This window comes from Martes martes (assembly GCF_963455335.1).
Source record: "Martes martes genome assembly, chromosome: 11".
NCBI classification, from domain to species: domain Eukaryota; kingdom Metazoa; phylum Chordata; class Mammalia; order Carnivora; family Mustelidae; genus Martes; species Martes martes.
This window is the reverse complement of record NC_137899.1, coordinates 55,166,533-55,182,125: the sequence shown is the minus strand read 5'-3', so window position 1 is coordinate 55,182,125 and position 15,593 is coordinate 55,166,533. Positions and strand designations below refer to the sequence as shown.

Below are 15,593 nucleotides of genomic sequence, written 5' to 3'. Positions count from 1 at the left end.
AAGCTGAATTTCACCAACTCCGAACTCCCCTCTCGCCACCCCTCCACCCAACACAACTTGGTGCCGCCCTTTGGGGACCTGTGTAGTGAGTTCATTCTATTTCCCAAACTGCAAATATTTTTAAATGACCCCTTAAAAACTTGTTCTAATGGCCATTTTTACCCTAATGAAAAAACTGTGGAAGAAACTCCTACTAGCACTTAGAAGGCCAATATAATGGAGTCTAAGTAGGCCATTACTGAGGCCTTTATAAGGAGGTGTAGCATGTCATTTCCTAAGGGATTGAAACTAGTTTCATAGGGTAGGCTTTATTTATGAAAACAGCTTGGGATTTTTCTTGATTAATCTTGGCATCAATTACTTAGTAATGACAAATCAGTTACATATAAAAAGGTGAAAATTCCACAGGGGCTATTTCAGAATCTCTCCTTTTCCACTGGCTTGGAGGGAACGCCAACCTGAGAAGCAGATAATGCGTTTCCGATAAGTCGCTCTGAAATGGTATCTCATGCTTGGGTACATGTGTATTAATCTGGAGCTTACAGAAAGTTATCAATTTTGATATATTAATAACCCTAACATATTAATAAAGCCCTACTTATCAATAAAATGAAACATAGCCTAGCAGCTCCCACAGCCATCTCTGGGGAGACACTGTGCGATACTAAATGAAAAATAATTGCTCAAAAAGTTCTCATCAAACGGGACGCAGTGATAAATACATCCAGCCACGAGCGGCGCAGCTACACAGCTACCGCTGTACCTTGCTATAAGCAAATCAGATTTCACATTTCCACTAGAAAGAAGAAATTAAGGCAAGATAATTATCCTATAAAAGGCTCCCTTTGATTTTTACAAAGTGCCACAATTGGGCTCTATTAACTATTCAATCACATTTACACTACACTGAGATTTATAGGATATCAACTGTCAAAACTTCTCCAGGTACAAGAGAAATGGTTTTCGGTGAAGTCCAGGTGCAGGACAGGAACTTGAGAGAGCATCTCCGGGCGGTGGGGACAGCGGGCACCAGGGAACAATGGCAGACAAGTGTGAGTTACTGGAATTGAAGGCGCGAGGGCCTCACGTACCTCTGAGGTGCTTGTTCAACCACACGGCAGCTGCCAGAAGCAGAATCTTAGCGTCCGGAGCTCACTGGGGCAGTGGGGGTGGTGAGGGGTGGTGAGGGGAGACCGAGCTCTCAATGCTGACCACCCAGATCTGTAGCCCAGCCACACCATTTTTTTTTTAATTTTTAGAATTTTTAATAAACATATAATGTATTATTAGCCCCAGGGGTACAGGTCTGTGAATCACCAGGTTTACAGACTTCACAGCACTCATCATATCACATACCCTCCCCAATGTCCATAACCCCACCACCCTCTCCCTCCGCCCCTCCCCCCAGCCACCCTCAGTTTGTTTTGTGACATTAGGAGTCTCTTATGGTTTGTCTCCTTCCAGATCCCATCTTGTTTCATTTATTCTTTTCCTACCCCCCAGACCCCCCACATTGCCTCTCAACTCCCTCATATCAGGGAGATCATATGATAATTGTCTTTTTCTGATGACTTATTTTGCTCAGCATAATACCCTCTAGTTCCATCCACGTCGCCGTAAATGGCAAGATTTCATTTCTTTTGATGGCTGCATAGTATTCCATTGTGTATATACACCACATCTTCTTTATCCATTCATCTGTTGATGGACATCTAGGTTCTTTCCATAGTTTGGCTATCCAGCCACACCATTTTTTAACTGCTGCCTAGGGTGAGTTGCTTCACTTCTCTGTGCTTTAAGTTCTCACAAACCTCCTAGGATTGTTGAGGATGAGATGATTTCTCATGCAGAAAGTGTTTGGATTATTATCTGACCTACAACAACTTCTCAATAAATGCTAGCCAGCACAGAGTTGGTTGAAGCCGGAGAATTGGGGTCAGATCCTGGCTCCGCTGATCTGTGCATCTCCTCAAGGCAGTAGAGTCCTGCAGGGCCCAAGGGCTGGCGGCCAGTGCTCTGCTGGGTACAACAAATTCTGCCTCCACCCCCTGGCCTTTGGTGTCAGTGGAGCAGAGGCCTATGCAGGGATGACCGGGGGCTAAAGCCTCCAGAGAGCCAGAGAAGGGGAAAAGGGCTCTGCCCGAGGGGGCAGGTGAGAGCTGCTTCGTGGACCCACAGAGGCAGGAGCCCAAGTCTCAGAGAGAACACCTACCTGGTCCATGAGCAAATGCTGCCCTTGTACAAACCAGCTCCACGGGACAGGACTTGAGTACAACCAAACCAGGAGATAGGATCTTGTAGCCCCCGCCCCCCAAAAGCCCCCAACAATTTCTGCTAGGGGTCAACCACACCACATAGCACAGGGAGTAAAAAAAAAAAAAAAGCCTATATTGTCAAATATAAACAGTTTAAAATTTCACATATAAATTATATATACATCTTCATAGCTTGGGATAAAAATAGATGTTAAAACACAGTGAATTCAGAGGAAGACACTATTACCCTCGGCAATGGCAGAAACGGAAGGTCCAGATCTTTGCTGAAAATTCTTTCCACCGTACTTCATTAAAAAGTCCCTTAGGGTTTCTAAGAGATGCCGTACATTTGAACATGACCAAATGAAACTTAGTGCTATTGTAGGACACACCATGGAAAATGACATGCTAAAAGGGCTTATTTATTTCTTACTAACATAAGTGATCACTGGGTCCCCTGCTTCAGGAAGGTGTCACACCATGACACCTTGAAGCATCATCTTCACACAAACATCCAGGTCACGAACAGAGGATCTTCGGCTCTTCAGCCTTTGCAAATGTGTTCCCTACCGTCAGCTGTGTTGCCCGGCCCTTCTTCAGATGGGCTGTTCGCATGATCACAGGAATCTAAGACCCTCTAGTTTGGGAACTTAGTAGCCCAAGTTTTCGGGCTCCTGAGGACTCTTCAATTTATTCCTCAAGAGTCTGGGACTGGAACAGTGTCCCGGAGAAGAGCAGGAACTCAACAGAGCTCTGGTTATATACTGGCCCCCGGCGCAAGATACAGTCTCTCTTGTCATTCACAGGTGGCCCGGAAAAATGGCCCAAGTTACAACATGCTGACTGGCAGTGAACGTCGATGGTTTCTGAATTCATATGTTTGCAAATATATACAGGCTGCCAACATGGAAGGATGGGATTGCAGGGGTGGAAGACAACAAGCTTGGGGCACACGGATGGCTCAGTCCATTAAGCTTCTACCTTCGGCTGGGGTCACGGTCCCAGGGTCCTGGGATCCAGCCGTGCATGGGGCTCCCTGCCCAGCGGGGATCCTGCTTCTCCCTCTGCCTCTGCCTTCCACCCCCCCAGACTCATGCTCTCTCTCAAATAAATAAAACCTTAAAAAAAAAAAAAAGGACAACAAGCTCATCCAATGCAGGTGAGAGGAAGAAAGAGAGAAAATCAAAAGGATTTTATCCATTAAAGTGATAAAGGAATAAGTATGATCTAAAGGTGGAGTTGTCAAAAGTTATCTTCCAGTAATCTCTTGGAATCAGACTAAATTCCGGAGATAGGCCCACATTTTCCTATCATTTTCTAGAAGTTGAGTAACATACCATTTGGTAGATCTCATTTTCAATGATGTTCACTTTAAATAATTTTAAGCTAAGCGACTTAAGTAATTTTAAGTTAAGTGATTTAAATAATTTAATTCTGAATGAATTTAATTCATTGCCTGTTTGCTTTTCCTTTTCTATGCACTTCATTCCTTTTTATGCATTTTATCCCTTTCTAATAAGGAAAAAGTCTTGATTATTTTTTAGAAATTTTCTTCTACTTCCCATTCTTTCTCTGTTTCTCAAGATCTCAACAGACACATGTGAGCTGTCCAGCATTCATCTAGTAAATTTACCTAGGACTGAGAAGTAGAATAGTATTTGATTTTGACAGCCAGTCCCATGTTCATGTGATTTTAAGGATGTTTGTGTGACTTGATATGTTCTGTGTCTATTAAGTGTGGATATAAAATTAGTTTTTAGAGTAGCTCAGTGAATTTCAACAAAAATATCTAAGAAGCTTACATGATAAGGACACTACCTTTAATTCTTAAACGAATCATGCAGAGACATTATAAACAAAATATTTTATCATCTCTTCTATCCATAATAACTTAGGGTTTCCCACAATATGAATTAAGAAAATGGATTTCCTAATTCTGGTCACTGAAAGAGCCTGAAAGCAATGACCTATCAGTAGCAATGAGCACACCTAGCATCACTGTCTTGGATTCTAAATACCATTCCTTACACGAAAAGTCATTCCTTCTGGCTACTTGGAGAAATGACTGAATTGGGTGAAGGAAAGGAAGAATGAAGGGAGCCAGAATCATGCTGGTTAGCCTGAAAGCCAAGCGTTCCAAGACTGACTGAGGATGAAAAGTGAAAAAGAACAAATAAGGGGCTGCCTGGAAAGGGCTCTTGTTGGCAAATTTGGGACAAAGCCAGCGTTCAGTATGATCATGTTGCTAATGAATTATAACCCACTGAACTAAAGGAAAAGAAACCATGAACAGAAAATGATGTCCATTAAGAAAGGGGGAGAGGGACTGGGAAAGCAAGAGAGAAAAAGAAAGGGAGGAGGAGGGGTGAGGGAGGGGATTAGGAGGAAAGAAGAGGAAGCATTCTTTATAGGAAAATGTAACCTCATCTATGTAAACAGAAAGGAATGAATTAGGGAGTCACCACTTTGCAACCACCACTGGGTCACTCTTCTAGGCATCTGACTGATTACCCTCAAAACTGTCAATGTCATGAAAGAAAAATGTGGGAGGATATTCCGCATTAAAGGAGAAAATACAGACAAGTAGATGCAATGCATGATCTTTGTTGTGACACTGGATTAAAAAAAAAGAAGAAGAAAAGAAAAGAAAAAGCCTACCAAGGAAATTTCTCAGTTAACTGAGAAAATTTGAAAAATTATTGTTTATCAGATACTACTGTATCCAGAACAAATATCTTAAGTATGTTAATTGTACTGGCTTCACATAGGACAATTTCCTAGTTCTTAGGGAACAGATACTCAAGTACTCAGTGATGAAGAGGCTCAATGTCTTCAGATCATTTTGCAAAAGTAAGTAAAAGGAGAAAATGTGTCTCTATGGCCATGAGAGAGAGTGTGCGCACATTCAGAGAGAAAGTACGTGTAGTAAGACACTAACAAGTGGTACTACAGGGAAAAAGTGTATAGTGTACTACTACCATTTCAAATTTTCTATAATTTTCAACACTTCCAAATTAAAAAGTTGGGGGAAATTGAGACCAAAGATACTGGTTTGGAAAACTGGGTTGATAATTTTACCTCAGAAGGTAATTAAGGATTGAATGAGTCAATACGTGCAAAGCTATACCGTAATTTAAATTATGACATTAAAGTAAGATAGCAATGTATCCAATAAATATGGAGTGAAAACATATCCCCCAATCCAAAAAAGCCAGTTTTTTATAGTTCGTTTAAAGATTCTGGGGGTCCCTGGGTGGCTCAGTTGGTTGGGTATCTGCCTTCAGCTTGGGTTGTGATCGCAGGGTCCTGCGATCGAGCCCCACATCTGGCTTCCTGTTCAGCCTGCTTCTCACTCTACTCCCTGCTCATGGTCTCTTCTCACTATCTCTGTCTCTCTCAAACAAATAAATAAAATCTTTAAAAAAAAAAATAAGGATTCTGGCGGTAGGAGGTATAAGTATAAAAATATCCTTTAGAGAAGATTTCCATTGTTTTGGTTAATGTTTCTGTGGTCACACACATGAAAATTAAAACTTAACCACTGACCTTAGATCAAATAAAAATGCTCCATAAAAATAAAGTGTAATGGTGAAGACAGAGTTGTGTAACTTTCGTAAGAATGCAAACTGTTTTTTTCTACTCGAGTAAGACTCTGACTTACTAGGTAAAAGTCCTTCTTGAAATGAGGATTTAGACAGCTTTTATTAGCACGAATCTCCATGTAATGTTGCTGAGACCATGGGAATTGTGAGGTTCATGACTGAAGTCAGAGCACACCCAGAGAGGTGAGGGGTCCCTTGAAGGAAACGGGTTGTGGGAACGCCTCTGCTCTCTGTATGGTAGGGGATCAATGGGTACTAGAGATTCTCTGTTAGCCAGCCCCAAACCCATAGAAACATCCTAGAGACAGTCTAAAACCTAGCTGAGTAAAGGACCTATTAGTTCAACAAGAACTCTCCATTTTAGGCATTTGAAAATGACCCCCTCCCCAGAGAGATCCAATAAAAAGCTGTTAAACACAGAAGCCTGGGCATGGCTCTACTTTGCAGTGGACTCAAGGAAGGAGACCTGTAGTGAACAAATCAGGGAACCAGAGAAAGCAGCCTAGAGAAGTGCATCAGCCAAGCACCTGGCAGGGAACAGCAGTTATCCTTAAATCAGGGTAACGGGGAAGAATCTAGAAGGATATTGGCAAAGATGGGTATGGAGCAGGGAACCGAAGGGAGAAAGCTGTGCCACAGGTATTAACTGAGGAATGGTTAGTGGACCTGTGCCTGCAGGGACAAGGGAATGAAGGACTGTCAAAATGTGGAAGGGACAGATCTTACAGAGACATTTTAGAGGAGAGTGACCTGCCATTGAAGGACATAGTTATCCTGATGTGACACCGCGGGGAGGGAGCCAGGGAAATCAACAGCCTGACCTCACTCTCCTCTCTCTCCCTCTCATTTCCTGCCAGGGCTCCTCATGGGCCAAACCAACCAGAAGCTGGAGGGCAAGGAGCCCAGTGAAGTGGCTCTGGGGTTAGCCTGGACGGCCTAGACAGCTTCTGGGTCACGGAGTAGGTCACAGAGTGGGGTGGAGGGTCAACACAAGATTCTGACCCCAGGAGCACACCAGGCACAAGCATGTGTCACTTGCGGAGGTCAAACATCATTCCCACAGCTCCCAGTGGGAAAGCTAGAGGCGACAACACAGGACTTCCAGGATGAATTCTGGAAAGTGAAGCATCTGAAGAGTAAGCAGGTGGGCACAGTCAACCTGCTCTGAATCAAAGCATCATCGCTACTCGTGTGTGGCTATTCCACGTGTATGGACAAACATACATGCATTTATATGACATAGTAATATATTTATAGACATGACTTATTTTTATCTCAGTGCTCCATATGAACTAGTATTGTTTTTCACTTATTCAACAAACCTGAGTTCTTAACATGTACAAGGTGTGAATAGGGTAATGTTCATGTAAAACCGACAAAGGCATACAGGTGCTAACTTCATTATATTAGCCTACCCAATTAGCTTTCAATTTATTTACTAATACTGTATCTTCAAGTGATCACATAAAATTTCAGTTTTTATTTATTTTTTATTTATTTTTTTAAAGATTTTTTGACAGAGGTCACAAATAGGCAGAGAGGCGGGCACAGAGAGAGAGGGGGAAGCAGGCTCTCTGCTAAGCAGAGAGCCCCTTGCGGGGCTTGATCCCAGGACCCTGAGATCATGACCCAAGCCGAAGGCAGAGGCTTAACCCACTGAGCCACCCAGGCGCCCCAAAATTTCAGTTTTTAAAACCAAGATTGAAAAAAGAAATACAACAAAATAAAAACAAAACCGAAATAGATTTAAAACATAGGCAAAAGACTGAAATAAGCATTTCTCCAGAGAAAATATGCAAATGGCCAATAAGCACATGAAAAGATGCTTGATATGACTAATTATTAGGGAAATGTAAATCAAAACCAGAGTGACATACCATTTCACACTCATTAGGATGGCTGTCATAAAAAAATAGAGAAAATTACAGGCATTGGTGAGAATGTGCAGAAATTAGAATCTTGTACATGGTTGGAGGGAATGCAAAATGGTGCAGCCACTATGGAAAACAGTATGGTGGATCCAGTGAAAATTAAAAATAGAATTACCATATGATCTTGAAAGTCCACTTGTGAGTATATATCCAAAATAACTGGAAGGACTCAAAGATATACCTGCATGCTCATGTCCACAAAAGCATTATTTGCAACCATCAAAAGGTAGAAGGAGCCCAAGTATCTACCAATGGATGAACGGATAAGCAAGGTGTGCTGCATATATACAATGGAGCATCATTCAGCCTTAAAAAGGAAGGAAATTCTGGAACATGCTAGAACATGGATGAAGTCTGAAGGCATTATGCTAAGTGAAATAAGGCCACCACAAAAGACAATTACCATATGATTCCAGTTATAAGAGGTACGTAGCAGGATCAGATTCAGAGAGGGAGAAAGGAGAAAGGGGCAGAGGGCAGGGCGTATTGGGTGCTTACAGTTTAATGGGTATGGGGCTTCCTCTGGGGAGGATGGAGAAAGTTACGGAGACAGTTGCGGGTGATGGTTGTTTCACAATGTGAATGTACTTACTGCCACTGAACTGTTCACTTAAATGTGGTTAAAATGTTTTCTGTTATGTATATTTTACCACAACTTGAAAAAAAAAAAAAAAGCAGTACTCACGGATTCCAGCCCAAATCCTGTGGGTTCACATACAGAATCCCCGCTCTGGAAACAGTAGCTGGGGTTGCAGTCCGCAAGTGGTGAATCTCAAAGAGCAGCCTCATGGAGGGGGCGAGGGCTATGCGCTCATTGCTGGCCAAGGTCAGCACCTGGACAGAGCAGCACAGCGTGAAAGAGGTGCTGCCATTGGGGGGCAAAGGCTACGCAGCTAACTCAGATCACCAAGTACTCCCTCTCCCGGGCCACCTCCCTCGGTACCAGTGCCAAAAGTGATGAGCTCGCTCTCCCGAGTTGAAAGAGTGGTGTGAATAAAGATTTCAGTTAATCCCAGACGGGGGCTCACTGACCCCTGAGGAACAAACTCACCAACATGGACTCATTCATGCCAAACACTAAGTGTCTGCAGTAATTACTACTGAAGAGAAGATATTTGTTCTAAGAGTTGATTACATGAAAAGGCCTGAATACCACAAAAAAACAAACTTTCTTTAGAATCTGAAATACCACAATTATCAATTGTGCTAGAGAAACTCATGCAAGTATAAAGACCTCAGACCTACATTTTATGATGAACAGTGTCTTAAAGCGGAAAGCGGTAATTACCGCTAATTTAAGGGGGTTCGTAATTCTGTTCTGTAGCAAGGATGATTGCCTATTTCTTTCTCCTAACCCTAACCATAGACCTTGTGTTGCTTTAAGTGGTGTCTCACGGGCCTGGACTATCACGTTTTGTCTTTGCTGGGAATGCTGGATTAGCCACAGCAAAAATGCTTAGAAATGCATTTATACTCATTCTATAGCCATAGGAATTACTTAATTCTAATAGCTAAATTCCATCAATTTACACGGGCACAAACTCACCCTTTTATTATCCAAGTACTGCATATATAACCAAAGATAATAATTTGTCTGGTCAGACAAATTAGAATTCTAATGGTTAGACACCATTAGAAAATGGTGAGGTGTGTATGAACTAAATTCTCAGGTATCCCTCCCTCTTTAAAGGTGGTTAAATTTATGTAGACAAGAAAAATATAATTTCCCTTCAACTCTTTAACAACGAAATTAAGAACATTATCAGGATAGTGCCACTTATCAAAATAGCAATTACATGAAGAACATTGGGCTAATGATTAAAAACTGGTATTCCAATGAACAAGTGAACAGATCTTCCTACACTCCGGGTGTGGTATTTGTTTAGCATTAAGGTATTATTCACCTTGTTGTCATCCATGACGGTATTTAGTGACTCAATCCACATGGGATCAATATCTCCATCCAGGATGATCCATTTTGGTCCATCATGCTTAAGATTCGCTTGTTCTCGCAGAATGGATGAGAAGAGACCTACACATTCAGAGTAAATGATCCACAAGAAAAAATGCTCCATACCATTCCCCATCAGGGAACTACAAATCAAAACCACAATGAGATACTACTTTACACCAGTTAGAAAGGCTAAAATTAACAAGTCATGGAAAAACAAATGTTGGTGAGGATGCAGAGAAAGGGGAACCCTCCTAACTTTTAATGGGAATGCAAGCTGGTGCAGCCACTCTGGAAAACAGTATGGAGGTTTTTCAAGAAGTCAAAAATAGAGCTACCCTATGACCCAGCAATTGCACTACTGGGTATTTACCCCAAAGATACAGATGTAGTGAAACGAAGGGGCACCTGTACCCCAACGTTTAAAGCAGCCATGTCCACAGTCACCAAACTGTGGAAGGAGCCAAGATGCCCTTCAACAGATGAGTGGATAAAAAAAGATGTGGTCCATATACATAATGGAATATTACTCAGCCATCAGAAAGGATGAATACCTACCATTTACACTGACAAGGATGGAACCAGAAGGGAATTCTGCTAAGTGAAATAAGTCAGTCAGAGAAAGACAATTATCATATGGCTTCACTCATATTCGGAATATAAGGAATAGTACAGAGGATCATAGGGGAAGGGAGGAAAAACTGAATGGGAAGAAATCAGAGAAGGAGACAAAACATCAGAGACTCCTGACTCTGGGAAACAAAGTGATAGTTGCAGAAGGGGTAGTGGGAGGGGGATGCGGTAATAGGGTGATAGGCATTAAGGAGGGCATGTGATGTGATGAGCACTGGGTCTTACACTCAACTAATGCATCAATAAATGCTACATCAAAAACTAACGTACTATACGTTGCCTAATTGAATTTTAAAAAAGCTAATATAGTATGGAGTTACATGCTCTTTATTTCTAAAATAAACCATTATTTCCATAGGAAGCTCTTTTATTAAGTAAATAAATTTGCTGGGGTGCCTGGGTGGCTCAGTCAGTTAAATGTCTGCTTTCGGCTCAGGTCACCATCCCAGGGTCTGGGACCGAGCCCTGTGTGAGGCTCCCTGCTCAGAAGAGAGCCTACTTCTCTCTCTCCCTTTGCCTGCCGCTCTGCCCACTTATGCTCTCTCTCTCAAATAAATAAATAAATAAAGTCTTTAAAAAAGGTAAATAAATTTGCTGTACATTTGCTTCCTCTTTCTGATGGGCAATGTGGGATACCTTTTGAGCTACACCTGGACTGCAGACCAATGAACAAGTTTCACTTCCATGAGGATGTGCCTGACCTGAGGCTTTCCTGCATGTCAAATAAAGATAGTAGCTTCCCTGAAGAACAGGTGTGGGGATTTATAGGGGCTAACATACATGTATGTTACACCAAACAAAGACATTATCCTTTTCCGTGTACATACATTATCTATTTTAGGCCAAATACTAGTTTATTTTACCTTTCTCTGTTTTTCTACAACAATATTCATGGGATAGAATTCTGAAGCTAATTCAGAGGTGTTTTACATTTCTTTGAGAAATTTGGTCATTGGCTTAGTAGTTTATAAGATGAGAAGATAAAAACATTTTTTTTAAAGATTTATTTATCTTAGAGTGGGGGGGAGGGGCAGAGTGAGAGAGAGAGAATCCTTAAGTAGACTCCCCAAAGAGCATGCAGCCAGACATGGGGCTCAATCCCAGGACCCTGAGATCATGACTGAGCCAAAACCAAGAGTTGGATGGTCAACTGACAAAGCCACCCAGGCACCCCGATAAAAATATTTTAAACCCACAGTCCTTTTTGCTGTCCCTACTTTTTCAGGTATTGCGTACATTACATGATGTATGTAATAATCACTGCTTTTTCAAAACTCAAGTATATAATATTGTAAGAAAAACTGTTTTGATGCACATACATGGAAGGTTTCGTTTCCTGTGAAGTATTTTGTGCAAAAATAAATGACAATATGCAAAACCTACTACTATGACTCATAAAAAAAAAAAAAAAAGCCAGCCACCTTTCCTAATGATCACGGATCTGAATGGCTTACACAGGTTTTCAGCATAAACTGGTATTAGTCCTTTCATGCCACCATCCTTTAAAAAAAAGTGACAGAAAGGTCAAGAACCAGTTTTGATTGTCCCCAAATTACAGAAATAGGTACACACATGGTAAGAAAACCGAGAAGGGTGAGGCGTGCTCCTATAGACAGGATCCTCAGTGAAGCCTTCTCTGAGGTGGCACCGGGACCAGACACTTCCTTACCTTAAGACACGCACATCACCTGTAGTGCTGCAAACAGTGGGAACATCAAGCATGGGGGCCCCGCAATGGGAAGACGCTTGGCATGTTCAAGGAGGAGCAAGGAGGCCAGAGTGCATGGATGATGGTAGGTGAGGAGCAGAGCATAGGAAACGAGACCAGAGATGGGGGATGAGGGATCTAATCACACAGAACCTTGTAAGCCTGGGATTAAGGCTGGATTCTAAGGGAGATGGAACCTGTTGGAAACTGCAAGCAGAGAATGTGTATTTTCAGGAGCGCCCTCTGTTGTGTGGGAAGTGAACTGCAAGGAGACAAGCGCAGGGACAACCGCACAAGTACAGACAAGAGGTGACAGTCCAGGCTGACCGAGCGGCGGAGAAGGCAAATGGTACTGGAAGACAACAGATTAGAGGTAAAGCCTATAGGATTTGCTGTGAGGCTGAATGCACAGCGTGAAAGGGAGAAAGGACTCATAGGTGGTGCCAAGGTTAGTGCATTTACTGAAACGGGAAGTAAGATTTTAACAAGAGGATCTGTTTGTCTGCAAACACTTTCAGGACAAGGAACATGTCCATTAACTTCTGTCTCTGGCGCCTACAACAGTGTCTGTCTGAAACTCAGACTGTGTCTTGCGTCCCATACTTCACAGCTTCTCCTGAGGCATTCAAGTGCACTTCTTGCCTGGTTTACAGGGAGCCCCGACGTAACTGACATGGGATAAAATACACAGCTGAGCGCAAACTTGCCGAATACAAATTGACCACTTATTCAAATCTGGTTTTAATTTATTGGTTGTAAATGCTGCTGTGAGCTGCTCCATTTCCGATAATGCTGACACATAAACAATAAATCTACAACTATGACTGAAATTGGCCTGAACTGAGAAATGGTTTTCTGGATAAGAAAAATGTTAGCACTTGTAAAGGGGAACTACTACTTGCCATCTTTCCATTCTCGAGTAGCGTGATGTATGAAACCAAAGAGTTCATCTGTTGTCACAGCTTTGGGGTTTAAGTCAGTCCAAGTAGGTTTCTGTTTTGTGTTAACATATGTTCGGTTCAATGTTCTCAAAATCTGAAGGGAAGAAGGAAAAAGCTAAGAAAATTAATACTCCCGTAAGGAAAATGGAAAGCAAATCATTTCTAAAGGATTTTTCTTCTTCATGTTACGTTCCTAGACATCCTGAGTATAGTCAGTAAGGGGAAAAACGGACATGTGCACATTTTCGTTACCATCTTGAAAAATGTAATCCTACCATTTCTAAGGATCTCTTTACTGGATTCTTAGAACCATGTAGACTAAAGGAAGTCACTCTATCATTTAAGATTTTTAACCATGTGTGCAAATAAGTCAACAAGTGTTCCCATTCATGTGGGGGAATCCACGCTGCTTGTACGTAGGCACATGAGAACAGCTTAGAGGACGTTAAGACAGAGATGGCTGGGCCTAATCCCGGAGAGTCTAAGGCAGCAGGTCTAGAGTGGGACCGAGGATTTGGATGGCTAATAACATCCCAGGTGATGCCCGTGATGCTAGTGGGGACGTGTTCTAATACCCGGTGGCCTAGAGCCGCGGTTCTCAGATGGAGATGGTCTGCACTTGAGGAAGAGGGTGTGCTACTCAACAGAGGCCATGGGTGCTGCTCAAGAGCCTGCAGTGAACGTACAGGGCAGCCTCCACGACCAAGAGTAATCTGAGCCAGCACGGGAACCGTGAGCACAGTTGAGAAACTCTGATCGAGATGACTGAGAAGAAGAAGGCTTGAGTAAGATTCACCGGGTAGATGCTTTTTCTAGGTCTGTTTAAGTAATTGACACCCTAGCTCCGTCATCTCCCCCAAATATCCTTTTTGCCTGCTCTGAAAAGCCACGGCTTCTATTTTAGAGCTGCATCATCCTAATCGACCCACAGGCCTCCAGAGGGCTGATCAACAACCGTCAAGTACTTTGGGAGAGTAAGCGGCTACGTAACCCGGCCCTGAGCCCCAGTGTTCTAGTTCTATCAGCTTAAGTAAAGGTTGGCTGGGACACAATCAGTGGAGACTACATGAAAGAAATTGAATGCCTTAGGAATATTAAGCTTGTATTTTTAGAAACCATTAATCTACTGGAAATTATAGAATTTAATTTTATCCTTCCCTGAACCATGGCCCACATCTGAAACTTCCTCTAACAAAATAATTACAGGTCTATCAGTTATCCACTTCAATATTTCAATTATTACATTTTTCACTAGAAAATTCTGATACCAGGCCTCCCTTTGCAATTGTTTCCACTTTGGGTTCGGATCTAAATCCTGGCAAGTTCTATACACACCCATGCTCTAAAGTCTCATATGCCCAGTCTGATTATTTTTAGTCCTTGGCTACTCAGTATGTTTATACCCAAGCACCCTGCATTAAAATGCAGGCAGTTCTGCATAGACTGTCTGCCAACCAAGAAAATAAGTATGTTGCCAGGATTATCGGTAAGATCAAACAAAATCAAGCAGTGAGGTAAAAATGGAGATAATAATACCCAGAGCATACCATCGCCGTGCACAGTAAAACACACGTGATGCATCCAACATAGCACATAACAGGTACCCCCAAAATGGGGGTTTTGCTGTCTCCCTTGGTTTTCAACCTTTCTTTCGCCCCTATACAGGGCTCTGTTTCTGAGAAAGTGCTGAAGGAAAATATTTGGGTTTTTCTTACTGATACGGGAAGGAGAATCTAAAATAACTAAAATAACTATCTAAAATAACTTGGGAGAGAGAAAAAAGTAGTTTTGATGAATATGGAATATTCAATCTTCTCTCAGCTTACTTTTCCTATTTTAGCGCAAGGTTCTATGTGTTGCACTCTCCCTGCCGCTAATATGGAAAAAAAAATAGCGCCCATTGATCAAAAAAGCTGTATTAGAGTCTCAGATTCTAACTCAAAATTATGGGGGACTTCGGCAGAGGGAACTCTTAAATAGAAATGAAAATATGCCCGACCAAAATGTGTTCCTTCCAGGGGGTGAAAACAAACAGGCAATTTACCATACCTTACTCTTGCCCGTGCCTGCATTTCCAACCACAAAGACCGAGTGCCGCACAGCCAACAGCTCCTCAAGCTGGACGACCTGTGCCCAAACAGTCACCGGTTCCTTCAATGAGTTGGTCATTTCAAAACAAAGCAAAAAAACACAACCAAGAACCTCACCCCCCAGCCCTGAAAAAAAAAAAAACAAAGAACAAAAAAACAAACAAAAAAAACTCTACCCGTTTTCTGGCTTAATTCTTGGCTGACAACTCAAGCCAGCTCCCACCAACAAAATGACGTTCCAGGAAAGTTCAAAGAGATGACCTGGGCCAACCAGAGTTTCTCCTGAGTCTCCCAAAGTACGATGTGGGGGGACGAATGGAGAGAAACCATTCCTTGGCGAGTCACTGCTATAGGCGGGGCGAGGTACACTAGTCCTCGGTACATGGCAGGCATGACTTACAAAACCACTGCCTCTTCACAGAGTGTTGAACCAAAACAGTACAAGGCTAATGACTTACACCTGAGTAACGACTTAGCTCCTT

At 42.3% G+C, this 15,593-nt stretch overlaps 1 protein-coding gene across 2 annotated transcripts in view; it reads right to left on the bottom strand.

Annotated features, from left to right (window-relative positions):
• The window catches only part of DNAH11 (dynein axonemal heavy chain 11), a 331,865-nt gene that overhangs the window by 163,326 nt on the left and 152,946 nt on the right, over nucleotides 1-15,593 (bottom strand). For both annotated transcript variants that reach the window (XM_080818899.1, XM_080818900.1), the window contains exons 39-42: nucleotides 15,071-15,148; nucleotides 12,983-13,115; nucleotides 9,693-9,820; nucleotides 8,474-8,622 (exon numbers count right to left, since the gene is read on the bottom strand). In XM_080818899.1, coding sequence (XP_080675025.1) covers nucleotides 8,474-8,622; nucleotides 9,693-9,820; nucleotides 12,983-13,115; nucleotides 15,071-15,148 — 488 coding nt within the window. The remainder of the gene's footprint in view (nucleotides 1-8,473; nucleotides 8,623-9,692; nucleotides 9,821-12,982; nucleotides 13,116-15,070; nucleotides 15,149-15,593) is intronic.